At 40.8% G+C, this 14,341-nt stretch overlaps 1 protein-coding gene across 1 annotated transcript in view; it reads left to right on the plus strand.

The window, feature by feature from the left end:
- Positions 1–14,341, plus strand: part of HCRTR2 (hypocretin receptor 2) — a 42,655-nt gene that overhangs the window by 23,757 nt on the left and 4,557 nt on the right. Inside the window, exons 3-5 of the mRNA XM_061626248.1 lie at positions 1,816–2,059; positions 11,106–11,221; positions 12,899–13,116. Coding sequence (XP_061482232.1) covers positions 1,816–2,059; positions 11,106–11,221; positions 12,899–13,116 — 578 coding nt within the window. The remainder of the gene's footprint in view (positions 1–1,815; positions 2,060–11,105; positions 11,222–12,898; positions 13,117–14,341) is intronic.

The raw sequence follows: 14,341 nt of genomic DNA on the forward strand, positions 1-14,341 counted from the left end.
TGGAAAAGTTACTTTTTTGAACTACAGCTCCCATCAGCCCAATCCAGTGGCCATGCTGGCTGGGGCTGATGGGAGTTGTAGTTTAAAAAAGTAACTTTTCCAAGCTCTGGGGAAGAATAAATTGCGTTTCTGTCTATTGCCTCTCATAGGTTCAGGTTACTTGTTACAAGCATTGGTGTTTTCCTCCCAAAACATATAACAAATCTCTTGACAGAGAAAACTGGGGCGGGGTACAGGCCTATTGATACTAGACAAGCATCCTTGTTGTGCTGTTTTAGATGCCCATCCACCCCCCAAAAATTAGCCTTTTGACAAGCCTACCCAGATTTTAGTATGTATGTTTGTGGGTTTTTTAATGTTGATTGTATCTATATTTTGAAATTTAATCATATCTAATTGTTTTAAAGTTTGTTGATTTTATTAGTATTTACTTAAGAATATTTTATATTAGTTTATGTAAGCCACTTAGGGATCAATATTGGGTTTTTTTTATTAAGCAGTATATAAATTTTGTTAAATATAATCTGGAAAAAATACATATTAAATTCCTATTTAGTTTGAATTTAATCAGTACTGTATGAGTTAAAATTAATCCATATTAATCTGAATTAAAATTCTATTTATTTTCTTGGATATCTCTTTTGTATTTATTTTCATTCATCATTATTTTGCTGGAATTTAATGGTTTGCATTGCATTGCTCTGCTTGACAGAAAGAAATAGGCAATACAGTGCCCTGGTTTGCATGACACAGTAAGCCAAACTATGGCTTACTATGACCATGTAAACGCACGGGATCCTCACAGCTGCTTTGCTCCTCCTAAGAATATAAGAAGAGCCTGTGGGATCAAGCCAATGGCCCATCTAGTCCAGCACCTTGTTCTCCCAGTGCCCAACCAGTTGCCCATGGGAAGCCTGGTCTTTTTTGTTCTGCATTGCACTGAGCTAAGCCAAGGTTTGGCTTAGTGTGTTGTCTGAACCAGGGTTTGTGGTTAAGCTCTGTCCTTGCTAATCATGAACTGTAGCCAATAACAAACCTTGGCTAGAGCTCATGATTAGTGAGGAGCTAGGATGTTGGAGAATTCCAATGAAAACAGAAATGGGAGCAAAAATGGCCTTATTCATCCCACAGGTGTAATAGAAATCAATCCAGTGCATATGATTGGTATTTACTGTTGTCATTGCTTTCAGTCCACAAAGGATATGTGGTTGATTATTTCCCCCCCCCCTGCACTGTGTTTCCTTAGGACTGAAATGAAAGGGTTGGAATAATGTAATATATAACTTACATAATTTACATAATGAATTAAGTAAATTACTCAAGTTATGTAATTTTGCCACTGCAAACAGTGAGACAATAACATAATTTGGGGCAGAAGACAAACTGCAGTGGAACAGAAACAGTGCTGCATGTGATGAATACAGGACTGAATAGATAACAATGCATTCTTACATCCCTAGTGAGGAGAGAGCTTAACCACAAGCCTGGGCAGGCAACATACTAAGCCAAGCCTTGGCTTAGCTGGGTGTGTCATGGGAGTAAAATAGCCCGGAAAGGAGCAAAGTGGCTGTGAGCACCTTTCCAGGAGCCCACACATTTGCACAGTCCCAGGTTTACCATTCCATACCCTCTTTGTGAGAAAGTCCCATTCCTTTCCTTTCTATAGGACTGAGTTGCAACTTGTGTTTGTTGGATTGTGCCCATGGAGGGAGAAATTAATCCTGAAAGAATAAAAGCTCCAATCCAAAAATTCTCTTCTCCTCTTCTTTCTTTTTACTTGTGTGTTGTTGCCTTCTATTTCTTTTCTCTTCCTAGACTGTGTCGGTCTCTGTTTCTGTACTAACCCTTAGTTGCATTGCGCTGGATCGATGGTATGCAATTTGCCACCCTCTGATGTTTAAAAGCACAGCCAAGCGTGCAAGGAACAGCATTATCATTATCTGGATTGTGTCCTGCATTATAATGATCCCCCAGGCATTTGTCATGGAGTGCAGCAGCGTCTTCCCAGGATTAGCCAACAAAACCATCTTATTCACTGTTTGTGATGAGCGCTGGGGAGGTGAGTATTTTTCACCAGAGGCCTGGAACTGAACATTGCCAATATAGAAGGAAAACTGTATGGTTAGCAAGCCTGATGTATAGGAACCTTATCTTCTAAAATGAAGAGTATTGGTTGAAACCATTACTTTACATAATCTTCTCTTACAATGGCTATCTTTTGCTATCTTTAATCTCTAAGGTGTAAGTGAAACTGGGCACGTGACTGGTTTTCTTAGGTACAAGTGTCTTCCTATCGTTAATTTAAGGGAAAAGCTGTTTATAGCTAATCAGTGTGCCCTTTGATTCAAAACAGCCATTGTTGATATGGTTTAGGACTGGGCACCTTACCTTCTTCCAGGTGATCTTGCTGGCCCATGCTCTAAGATTAGCTTCAGAAGCGCATCTCTCTGTCCTGCTGTCGTCAGAAGTGAGGTGGGTAGTGGGTAGTGATTGAAGATACAGCTTTTTTGGTGCTGGTGCTCCATCTTTGGAATTCTTTCCCCATGGAGGTTTACTTAAGGTCCAGCCTCATCTCTTCTTGGTACTGACATTTTTATTTTCCCAGACCTGTTTGATCTGGGTGTTTTTTTGCTAGTTGTGTTGTTTTCTGTGCCTTTACTATGTTTTTATTATTGTCTTGCTATTGTTGTGGTTTTACTTTACTTCTGGCTGACAGTGGGGGATTGAATGATTAAATACTTCTGCTGCACCCTACATACAGAAAAATACTGTGTGAAGGAGGATATCGAATCCTTCATCTATTTGCTTGGAAGCCAGACCTATTGACACCAGAGTGTCGTCAACAACTCAGTCTTCCCTCACTCCATATTTCCAGCTTGGCCAAGGTGAAGGAAGGATGATTCTTCATAGCTTCCAGAAAGAGGTGTCTATCATACTTTCTCCTCCCTGGGAGAATATTAGAGTTAATTTGCTTTGCAGGCTTCCACATGTGAATCCTGAGAGTTTTGTGAGGAAGCAGACATTTCTTTACTAGAGGTCCTTAGCTTTCCCAGTGCTACATTTTCCATCTATGAAGAAGCTATGATAGCCAAACAAGTTTATGTTTGTGGTGATACTTAGATCAGATGGTTGGCAATCCCCCCACAATTAGCTATGGGAGCACATAGGACTGGCAATGGGATTGCAACTTAGCATGGATCATAACCCAGCAGAGACACCGTCTGGAAGAAGGGGTGTCTCTACATGGGGCCTGTTCATGCCACTGCCATGGTTTGCCTGATCATAGTGTCTCAAAACAAGGACCATGGTAGTCATGCACATCACAGCAGCTACATGTACAGGTCCACATGGAGGTGGATCAGCACCTCCATGTGATCTCTATTGGGCCACAAGTTCACCAGCAGCCTCACACATGCACAAGCAATCACATGGCCCTTGAAGGATCAGAGGCTTAATAAAGGCATTTAAAGAGCCAGCCAGCACTTCAACTGATGTTTTAACTCAGCACCCAACATCTAAGGATTTGTGATCCTTGATGATGAGACCTCCAGGTCTCCCTCACTCTGACCCATTCTGTCAGTCAGATTTAATAATTGCTACATTGGTGGAATCTTTAGTTCTACTTAAAGCATAAAGGTCCTTAAGCAATTGTTATGTGAAGTATGTGCCCTGAGTTTTCTTTGAAGTTCTGGCTCTAAATGCTTCCCGCCCCCCTTTGAGACTGCTTCAAAGGAAAATGCTAGTTCTTCATCCATCTTGATGCATCATCAACTTGTGCGCAGTTTGGCAGCTTCTACATTTTTCTTCCTTTTTTTAAAGCTAAAGTTGTTAAATTAGAAGCCGTAAACCTCTGAAGGCTGTTGAAATAAAAACTGCAATTATACTTGTGTTACGCGGCCTGAAGGTCACTGTGCAGGCAGGTGGTGACTCTTTATGAGATTTCTGAGTTCTGTCACTGGCCAGTGGAAAGCTCAAATACATAAGATAATGGTAATTTCCCCTACAGTAAAATTTCAATTATAGTTCTGTCCCTCTAACATGGCCATGATTCTTTTCAGATCTGGACAGTTATGGAATCTCTTTATGTGCCATCTGTTCTGTGCGCTAAGAGAAAAATCACTTCATCTAGTTCATGAGAAGGATGCAGATTAACCCAGATAACTTCATAGCTGCAGATGCTGAAAACTGGTAGTTAATGCATACCAATAGATTTTCACCATTGAAGAACTCTGTACAAAGCACTTCAAGTAGTACTGCCAGCCAGCCAATGCTTCCCTGGTGTAACCATTAGCAGATAACAAGTACTGGACCTGAAAAGCCAGTGACCTCCCAATTCTGTCTGGCACCATGCATGACCTGCCACATATACTGGCAGACTTCTTTCACAACTTACCAGAGTTGCTTTGTAGCCACCTCTTACATGCCAGATTCCATCCTATACCTCCCACCTCAAGCGTCAAGATTCTTCTAAGCTCCAGGGCCGGGCCTAAGATGAATAGTGCCCTTGGCAAGGAATGTCTTCACACACACCCATGGTCAGCTTTGCAGGGCTACCCAGAGGGTTTATGGGGCCTGGTGCAGGTGTGATGTTGCAGCCCTGTTGCTTCCCCTCTACAAGGACCCATGCATGTGTGTCCAAAGCTGGGAGCCACATATGAGAATTATTGCATGCATGGACTACATGTGAGAATTCTTGCCTGCAACTCCTCCTTGCCCTGGGATCAAACAGAACGATAGATGTGCTTCATTTTTTCTTACATTGAGTTAAGAGCATAGGGATCACTGAGTACCTCCTCCAAATTCCAAAACCCCTTCTGGTAGAGCTTCTTTCTGTTTCCTGGGGCGCAGTCTCATTAGCCTTCTGTGTTGTGGCATGCTGCTGGCCTTCTCCATTACTCACTCAGACTGAATTCCTCCCTTAAGACCAGGACTCCCACCATCCCTACAACTGTCCCTGTGGTACCTACCACAGAAAATTACTCTCCAGTGGCACCTTGCCTGGAAATCTTAGGTGGCATTCACTACTCACTCATGCCTCGGTTTCTTTCTGTAATAAGAACAGGCAGCCTGCTCTGCCATAGAATCTCATCTTAAAACCTTCCTTATTTCTTCTCTCCTTATAGCAAACTCTGGGCCCATCATAAGCCTGCCTGACTAATCTTACCTCTATTGCTGTCCAGACATAAACCAATACTGTGATTGGTTTAGACTCTCTTACAGTTGGGCTGCAGCAGACCCCTCCCTTTCAGCCTCCCAAGTATGCAATTTACAGCGAGCTTAAGCCTCAAATTCTTGCACAGCCTTGAAAAGCTACCAGAAGAGATGCTTACCATGCACTGTGTGGATGTGCACAGAACTCTGACTGATGGCAACCACTCCAACATCTATGAGGCAGATCTTTGTGTTGAACTTGGCCATCTCCATCACATTCTACCTCCTGGAAAAGGCTCGCCGTGAGATGGCCTGAACTACATCCATGATACCAAAATGACTGATGTTTTTCCAGATGTCTGAGTAGCACTACAAATTATCCTACCAATTACAGTTGCAAGGGGTGAGCACAGCTTCTCAAAGTTGAAGCTCATAAAAGCACACTTGCAATCTACTGTGGTGGATGAGAGGCTCACATCACTTGCTAGCTTATCCATCAAGAATGACATTGTTCAAAACCTTGATCCCTCAGCACTGTGCTGCAGTTTGCACAAGCCAAAACAGTGATAAGTTATAATATGGATATTACTCGTATATCCCTTATTCCTGCTATGCCTTGTTCTGATATTTTCTTGTTCTCCAACCTCTCTTCTTCCTCTAATCCTTTCTCCTCTCTCTCTTCTTCTTTCTCTTCTTTCCTTTTCCCTTTCTTCCTCTTTCCTTCTCCACTCTCTTCTTCTTTTTATTAGCCTTACCTAGTCTGCATTGCAGTGGCTTTATTTAATTGTTGGACATCACGTCCTGCCATTCTATGTATTTGAAAACTCATACAATAAACATATTGTTTGTAAAACAGAATATCCATTATTTTTATCTTTAAAAATAATAAAGAACCATTATAAATAAAAAAGGTATCCAGCTGACCTCTTACAGCGTACAGCTTTATTTTATTACTATTTATATAGTACTTTTATAGTTTATAGTATTTGAAATCCTAAGTGCTCAGTTCTAAGTAACGTTACCTCAAAGTAAAGCTGTGTTCCACTGATTTTTACCAAATGCAAATGATATCAAAGTGGAAATTGAAAAAGAAACATACTTTCAAGCCAACTGAAGAACTTCAGCTCAGCTTGGCGCCCCCCTCAGCTTGGCACCCCAGGCAACCGCCCAGCTTGCCCCCCCCCAAGGCCAGCCTTGCTGGGGTCCACAAAGTTCTGAGCAGACTCCAAATGAAGGAGGGCAGTAACTCAGTAGAGCATCTGCTTTGACTGAGATTCAGTGCCTGCCATCTCCTGGTAGCGTTTGGAGAGGCTCCCTATCTAAAGCCCTGAGCAGCTGCTGCCAGTCAGTGTCGCCAGTATTAAGCTAGATGGACCAGTGGCCTGACTTGCTATAAGGCAGCTTCCCATGTTCCTAACTATACTAGCTCGGCCTCCCCCCGCACGCACACACACCAGGAGGCCAACATTCTTGAAATCTAAACTTGGTAACCTTGATTTCAAGGTGTCTTTTCTGCCATTGTGGTCTATATCCTCATCTTGCAGGCAATGGTGTTAACAATTTCCTTGGATGGCATACTATGCAGAATCATGTGGCTGCAGTAGTTCCATTCAGATGTTCCCTAAGTTAACATTTAGAAATCTAGCAGCTACAAAGCCAAAGGGGTTATTGGCATGCCATGCCACTTCCACTTAATATTTCTGAGCTCACAAGACTTTCATTTTATACCAAATGTGCTTTCATTTTATACTATGACTTGTATGCCTGCATAGCTCAGTATGGATCCACAGTATGCTAGGGTAATACCTATTACTTGTTTTCTTGGCTATGACATTAAATAATCTTGTCGTTAGATCTCCACATTCTATGTAAAAGCTTGTTTCACCTTACACTTGCCTGGGGCTACTCTTGCTAAGGACTGCACTATGGCTAGCCCCCATGTTTCCTTGTGCCACCATTGCGGGCTGCTGTGGATCAGCTGTCCTCTGCTTAATTTCATTCCTATATTTTTGCATAGAATTATAAGGGCAATAGGGCATTCAGGTTCACTTTAATGACCCAATTCCTCCTATGCACATTTTTCCATTCACTCATTGGCAGGGAACAGAAATGTGCCACAATGCTCAATTCAGCTCTGCTTTTCAGCAGAAGCAACAATGAGTGGAAATTTGCTAGCACGTGAATAGCTAGAGTGCGACTGCTACAGAAAAGAGATTCGCCCCATCTTTTGTTTGACATTCTTCAATACTTAGCAAAAAATACTATGTAAGTTAGAACCTTAGAAAGCAGCCCTGATGTTAATAAGGCTGCAATACCCAACAACTGTAGTGCATATTTGGGAAGACCTCAGGCTGTGCATGCACTACTGTTTACTTTGCATCCAGTGCATTCCCATTGCTGATATGGGAAGTGGTATACGTGCAACACTAATCATAATAGATATTTATCCTGTCGTTTCCTATGAAATACTGCATTTTGATGTGTTTTTCCCCAAACCGGCTTTGATCCAAGAAAAAGAGTCACCTAGCTGCATTTTAAGCTGATAATGTGTAAACAGACTCACACTATGCCACAAATATTTTGCACATTTTTTCAGCAGCAGTCGTCTAGTTCAGGGATGGGAAATCTGTGCCCCTCCAAATGTTGTTGGACTCCAACATCCATCTTCACCATGGGTCATGCTGGATGGGAATGATTAGAATTGGAGTCCAATATATGGAAGGCCCCAGGTTCCCTCTCCTTGACTAAGGGTGGAAAGAATTGCCAGTTTTGGTTCTCTCAGTTTTTTTCCTTTTGCAAATCATAAATTCAGTTTGCCACATTTCTGCAGCAATTTGTTTTTTAAAAAAACACCTTATGAATGTTTTCCAGGATTTCAATATGACTTTCCCCAAATAAATAATTTTTTTGTATATAATTTTCACTAATGGACACATTTTTGCAAGCAGTTTCTTCTAAAACAATGCATTTTTGTATGTTATTTTCACCAATAAATTTATTTTTATGCACACTTCCCCCAGAAAATGCATTTTTTTGGTAAACATTGTTTGGTTGGAGAACTGTGTTGCAAAATTTGGATAAGTGTGCATTTTGAAGGATGGCTATGTTTTGGTTCTCATATTGTTTGAGAGAGTGCAAATTTGATAGATTTGGCTTTAAGTACAAACTCAGTCACATTTCTCCCCCTTCCCTATCCCTGATCTAGCTGAAGAGGCAGAACAGTTTTAAAAAATGGAAAAGCAGGTCAAGCTATTTGACAGGGTGATCTGCTCAGGAAGGACTGTAGCTCAGTTGGAGATGTTAGATTTTTTCACGCAAAATATCCCAATTTCAGTCCCCGGAATCTTCAAGTAAGGGAAAGGGGAAAAAACCTGTCTGCAAGCATGGAGAGTTGTGCCAGTCAGTACAGACAATATTGAGCTAGATGGAATAATGGTCTGACTCCTTAGAAGTCAGCTTCCCAGGTTTCTAACAAAAAGTTTCAACGCAGTTCACCTGTGTGTGTGCTTCGCCTCTCCTTGCCCTCTCTGTCTAGGGCTGCAGCTTTTAAGTAGAGACCTTATCCCAGTCTGCCTCTGTGTTGGGATTACTTTTTTAAATGTTTTAAAAGTTTTTTCAAAAAAAATGTGTTTAAAGATGCTTTGTTTTAATATGTTTTTATAAAGATATTTTGTTTTAATACGTTTTAAAGTATTTTGTTTTTAAGATGTCTTAGAGTGTTTTTGTTTGTTGCCCTGGGCTCCTTCTAGAAGAAAGGGCGGGCGGGCGGGAGGGAGGGAGGGAGGGGGAGGGAAAGAGAAAGAGAGAGAGAGAGGATGTGCTCCCCTGAAAGGAAGGGATATATAAATTAGGGTTGCCAGGCTCAGGGCCTGAGAATGATTCTGTATCTTTAAGAGAAGAGAAAATTCAGCCACGTGCAGGTTTTCTTGCAACACTGTAATGGGAAAAACCACAAGGTGAAATTCTCCCTTCCCCCTGCACAACTTTTAAAGAATCAGAAGACCTGTTGGTCGCCAGGCCCAGCCTCCAAGAGGTCTTCAGTATCTTTAAAAGTTGTGCAGGGGGAAGGGAGAATTTCACCTTGTGGTTTTTCCCTTTACAGTGTTGCAAGAAAACCTGCACGTGGCTGAATTTTCTCTTCTCTTAAAGATACAGAATCATTCTCAGGCCCTAAGCCTGGCAACCCTAAAAAGAATAGATTAGATATAGATTTGAGCCAGCTGATATTTCCTGATTAAAAATAAACTCCACGAGAAGTAGATTCTTTTTCAAAATGATACTCAGTTATTCTTTTGGTTGATTGTTTTGTTTTTGTTTTAAAAAACCAACTTACTACTTTCTAAGCAACCTTGGGAACCCCTGGATTCAGCCCCTCTGGTGGCTAGCACGGCTGCACCATGTTTCAGGCTACACGTGATTACAACAGGAGCCACTAGGGGCTTGGTATGGCTCCAGGGTGGGGCTTCAGTCATGATCTGGAATCAAGACTTGCTCCCTCCAGCTGATGCCAAGGCTATAAATAAAAGCTGTGGGCCATGTCTTCAGCAGCCCTGTTGTCAACTCCCCCAACCACTGCCCCTGGTTTCAGGGCTCTTACTGTAGATGTTTTGTTAGCCGCTGGTTGACAGGACCAGAAAGGACTTGTACTTACGGCCTTGACTAGCCTACAGCTGTGAGGTTTCATCTCTCTCATATCAAGAATAGTGTTTGTCTGGCAGGCATATCTTTCTTTTATTATCACAACTCTGGTGGGAGAGGGCATTGGGCAGAATTCATAGCTCCCATAAGAGGTCTTGGAGGTGGCGCTTCAAGGTGTTGGATCTAACTTAAGAGGCTGTGGCCGGTTGCTGCTTACCCTAGGTTGCCAGTTGCCAGGAATGGTCTGGGCCATGGTGGAGCCCTAAAAACTTGGCAGCTACCACATGGTGATTCCAGCAGGCAAGTTGGGTGACAGATTGGCCAGTAGTCAGATAGCCTGATAGAGAGATTCTTGCCTTATGCCCACCAATGTTGTATATATACTGTAACCAGTTCAGTTATGACCTTGGTTAGCCCCCAATGGACTTGTGCTGCTCAGTCCTTGCTCCCTGGTGACATGCCCAGTTGCACATTGTGCACAGAGCAATTTCCCAGCAAACTGTTTGTCAGCCACATTTGTTAGTGTCAGCATTCATGATTTATATTTCCCCATTGTCTATCATGCTATGGTGAACATTGACAATCTCATTTCGTACATACACACTTCTGGGGGGGGGGGGAAATCATGTACACACACATGCAGCTTAGGATGGCCTTAAGATGAAGTGAGCTCTAGTCCATGAAAGTCTATGCCGTATGTTTGTATGTGTGTGTATGTATATGCATAATACATTTTATGTATTTTAATTGTATCTATGCATTTTAATATACTGTAATGTTTGTGTTTTTATTGTGTAGTTATTATATATGTGTGCAATTTTATTGTAGCTGCCCTGAGTGCCCTGTTGTAGGGTAAAAGGGCAGGACAGAAATATTTTAAATAAATAAATAATAAACTTATGTGTTTTTAAGGTGTCAGAAGACTCTTTGTTGTTTTTGCTGCAACAGTTGTGAATGGCTGCCCCTCTGGAAATCTAATTTAGGTGACTATTAATATGCACCAGTGTATCTCTGAGCTTTTGAACATTTTGAACATTCATAAATCCACCTCAGCATATATGTCAACATGTACACATGTGAATATCTGTTGTAGTGCACCAGTAGTAGAATTCCCTACCCTAAAGGCTTACTACCACGTGCAGAACGCACTATCATTGGAGTGATATTATTAATGTGTTTTCAGGTGCTTTGGGGTAAAGGTTCCTGCTTTAAGATGATTTGTAGCATGCAGTAACAATAGGTAACAACTTCAAATGAGCATACATAGAGGAAACCATAGAGATGTTCTTTATATGCTTTTTGGGTTTATTTTGCAGCTGAAGTCTATCCCAAAATGTATCACACCTGTTTTTTCCTGATAACATATATGGCCCCGCTGTGTCTTATGGTGCTGGCCTATTTGCAGATATTTCAAAAGCTATGGTGCCGACAGGTAAGCTGTTTTCCTATGATCTTCATGATCCATTTCATGTTGCTTCTTGAACCCCAACAAATTCATGTGTTTCAGTGACAGATACAAAAATATGTTAATGGTCTGGAGTAGAAGAATCATGTATAATTCACACAGGTAAATCTTTCACACAAGGTAAAGACCATTCTATCCAAACCATCCAAGCATATGAATTAATATAGCAAAATAAGTGTATGCATTCACTCCGTGCATCCTTAGCTTTTGTACCTGATCCTCACCCTAAAGAGCTGAAATGTCATTCTTCCTGCTAAGATGGGATCATTTTATTCAGCGCTTCATTAGCTATATCTGAATGAAGAGATGATAAAAAAACACAGAGAAAAGAGAAAGAAAACATTTCAGAACATCTCAGAAATATTTTCATTGCACTCTTGTATAATATATATTATACTATTTGCTTGTTTCCTGTTACTATTGATAGAGCAGATTAAATACATTAGCAGGAGCTGTTTCTACTTCCACTTATGAAAAACAACATATCACTGTTTTTTTCAAATGTAGTTGCCAAAGTGAACAAGGTATTACATTGATGAGAATTAACACAGCAAACCTACTTAACACCTATTATCTACTGTGATTTGATTCTGTGATCACGTCAGTGACACTGAGTAGAGGAGCTATACTATACTTATTAGAGTGAAAATGGTTCAAAACCATTGTGCATAATTTTTTCAGTGGCATTAGGGCTCATTAAGAAAGCTCATTGTTCATTAGTTAATCCTGGTATTTGCCAACTTGATATCAATAAGTTTCCACATCTTGGACAGAGAATCTTTCTGAACAGATTTGTGAATCTTTGATTGTTTAAAATTAGCTTCTTTAGGAGACAATCTGCACCCTTATTGTACCTCCTTGGGTGTGTCTTATGGGTTCCCTCAAATCACAAGTATTCTTGTGATCATAACAGTTATGATGGTACATCAATGCTACATTGTTACATCATAACTAGTGGCATAGATCTTATGAGGCCAGCCAATGCAGGATTTGTGCTGGTACAGTTTAATAAATTTATTTTTAAAGTAAACTTTACTTAAAGTGCTCATTTTCAAATATGTTTATGATCCCACTGTATTTGTTATTGTGTTTTATTGCACTTACACCTTTTTCTTTATTTATGCATTCATTTATTCTTGTTTCTTTTCTGCATTTTTCAGCTAATATCTCATTTTAAGACAATAAAGTTAACTTTAATTTAATACATTTATAACCTGCTTTGAAAGAAAAATTCTTCACAAAGCGGCATCCAAAACAAACACAAAACAAGACACAAAACATAATTTAAAACATCCAGTTCATACAACTGCTAGGAGACAACACATCGGCAAACAAAATGTCACACAAAGCATCAAAGTGGGCAAAGTGGCCATGTGTTACCTCACAATATTCATCAGCCCAGCATCTTTATTGAGTTTCTTTTTCAGGTCTCTCTGTTTCTAACAAAAAGGGCTTCAAGTTCAAAATGGAGATACATGAACAAAATGAACATGATTTTAGAAGGGCAGCTTTCATTTTACCAATAGAAAAGTGATTACATTGAAATGTGTGTGTGTGTGTTTAATGTATCTTGGTCAATCAGTGTAACAACTTTTCCCTTTGGGCAAATGAGGGCAATAATTAACATTTTCTATCCTCTGTTAGATTCCAGGAACTTCATCTGTGGTTCAGAGAAAGTGGAAGCCTCTGCAATCTACAGCACAGGCGCAAAGGCAGAGGCCATCCAATCTGAGGATTAGTGTTGTGGCAGCTGAAATCAAACAGATTCAAACCCGGAGGAAAACAGCACGTATGCTCATGGTGGTTCTCCTGGTTTTTGCTCTCTGCTATCTCCCAATTAGCATTCTCAACATATTAAAAAGGTAACCTTAATACACAAAGAGTAATAATTGGGATTGTTTGGTGGGGATTTTCTGATGTATAAGTAACTGGCTGAATTTTGGAACAGATGTCATATTACATAACCAAGAAAATAAGATTCCATTTGCAGTCAGTTGGCTGACCCTATAGCAAGAGCAATAGTAGTAGCAACAGCACTAAGGTAATAAGGACATTTTTTATTATTTATAATAATATTTATAAGCCACCAACTCATTACAAAATATCAAGGTAGTATACAATAAACTGTTAAAATATTACAAAAACCAGTGTGGCGGTTAGAGAAAACCCTGGGTGACCTTGGGCCGGTCACTGCCTCTCAGCCTAACCTACATCACAGGGTTGTTGTGAAGGTAAAATTAAGAGGACAACCATGTTTGTATGCCACCTTAAGCTCCTTGCAGGAAAGGTGGGATATAAATGCAATAATAAATAAATAACTATAAAATTATAAAACACAGAAGAAATGACCGACAGTGAATTGGATTAATTCTGTATCTATATGAAGCTACTATGTATTGAGTCCAACCATATGTCTGCCAAGCCCAGTGCTATCTACTCTAATTGTCTCTCCAGGTCTCAGGGATAAATCCTTCCCAGCAGTGATATCTGAAATCTGTTTTCACTTGGAGATTGAACCTTGGGTGTTCAGTGGACAAGAAATGAGCTCTAGCATTTAGCTATGGCCCTTCTCTGATGTGGATTTTTAACTTTGTGGGAAGACAGGTGCAGCTGGGTCTCATGCGCACTCTGCACCAGGCTTGGCTTGACTAGATGTAAACATAGTTGGGCAAGACATGGAGAGACACTGCCAGTGGCCCAGCATCTATCTGCTCCTTTGGCTGTTATTTAAGCCACAGAGGAGGAGGAGGAGGACGACGACAGATGTGATAGAAGAGCCTGCTTGAAAAGCAAAACTCTTTTGGGTATAGCAAGTCAGAGTACACAGCCCATCCTTGCCATCTGAGACAGAGATGGGGTTTTGGGGGCAAAGAAGGATCAGGCAAAGGGAAAGGACAATCGAAGGACTGCAAGAGACACTTAAAGACACTAGAGGGCACTCCAGCCTAAGGACTAAGGTGAAGGGACTTGGGTGAGTTAAATGTTTCATTGTGCATAGGAAATTGGAACCACAAGCAAATATTAATGTCGTCTCAGTGATGAGCCAGGCTCCCAAAAGAGTACAGGAAATAACAGAAGTATAGTACA

Source organism: Rhineura floridana, chromosome 4 (genome assembly GCF_030035675.1).
Source record: "Rhineura floridana isolate rRhiFlo1 chromosome 4, rRhiFlo1.hap2, whole genome shotgun sequence".
Lineage (NCBI taxonomy): Eukaryota > Metazoa > Chordata > Lepidosauria > Squamata > Rhineuridae > Rhineura > Rhineura floridana.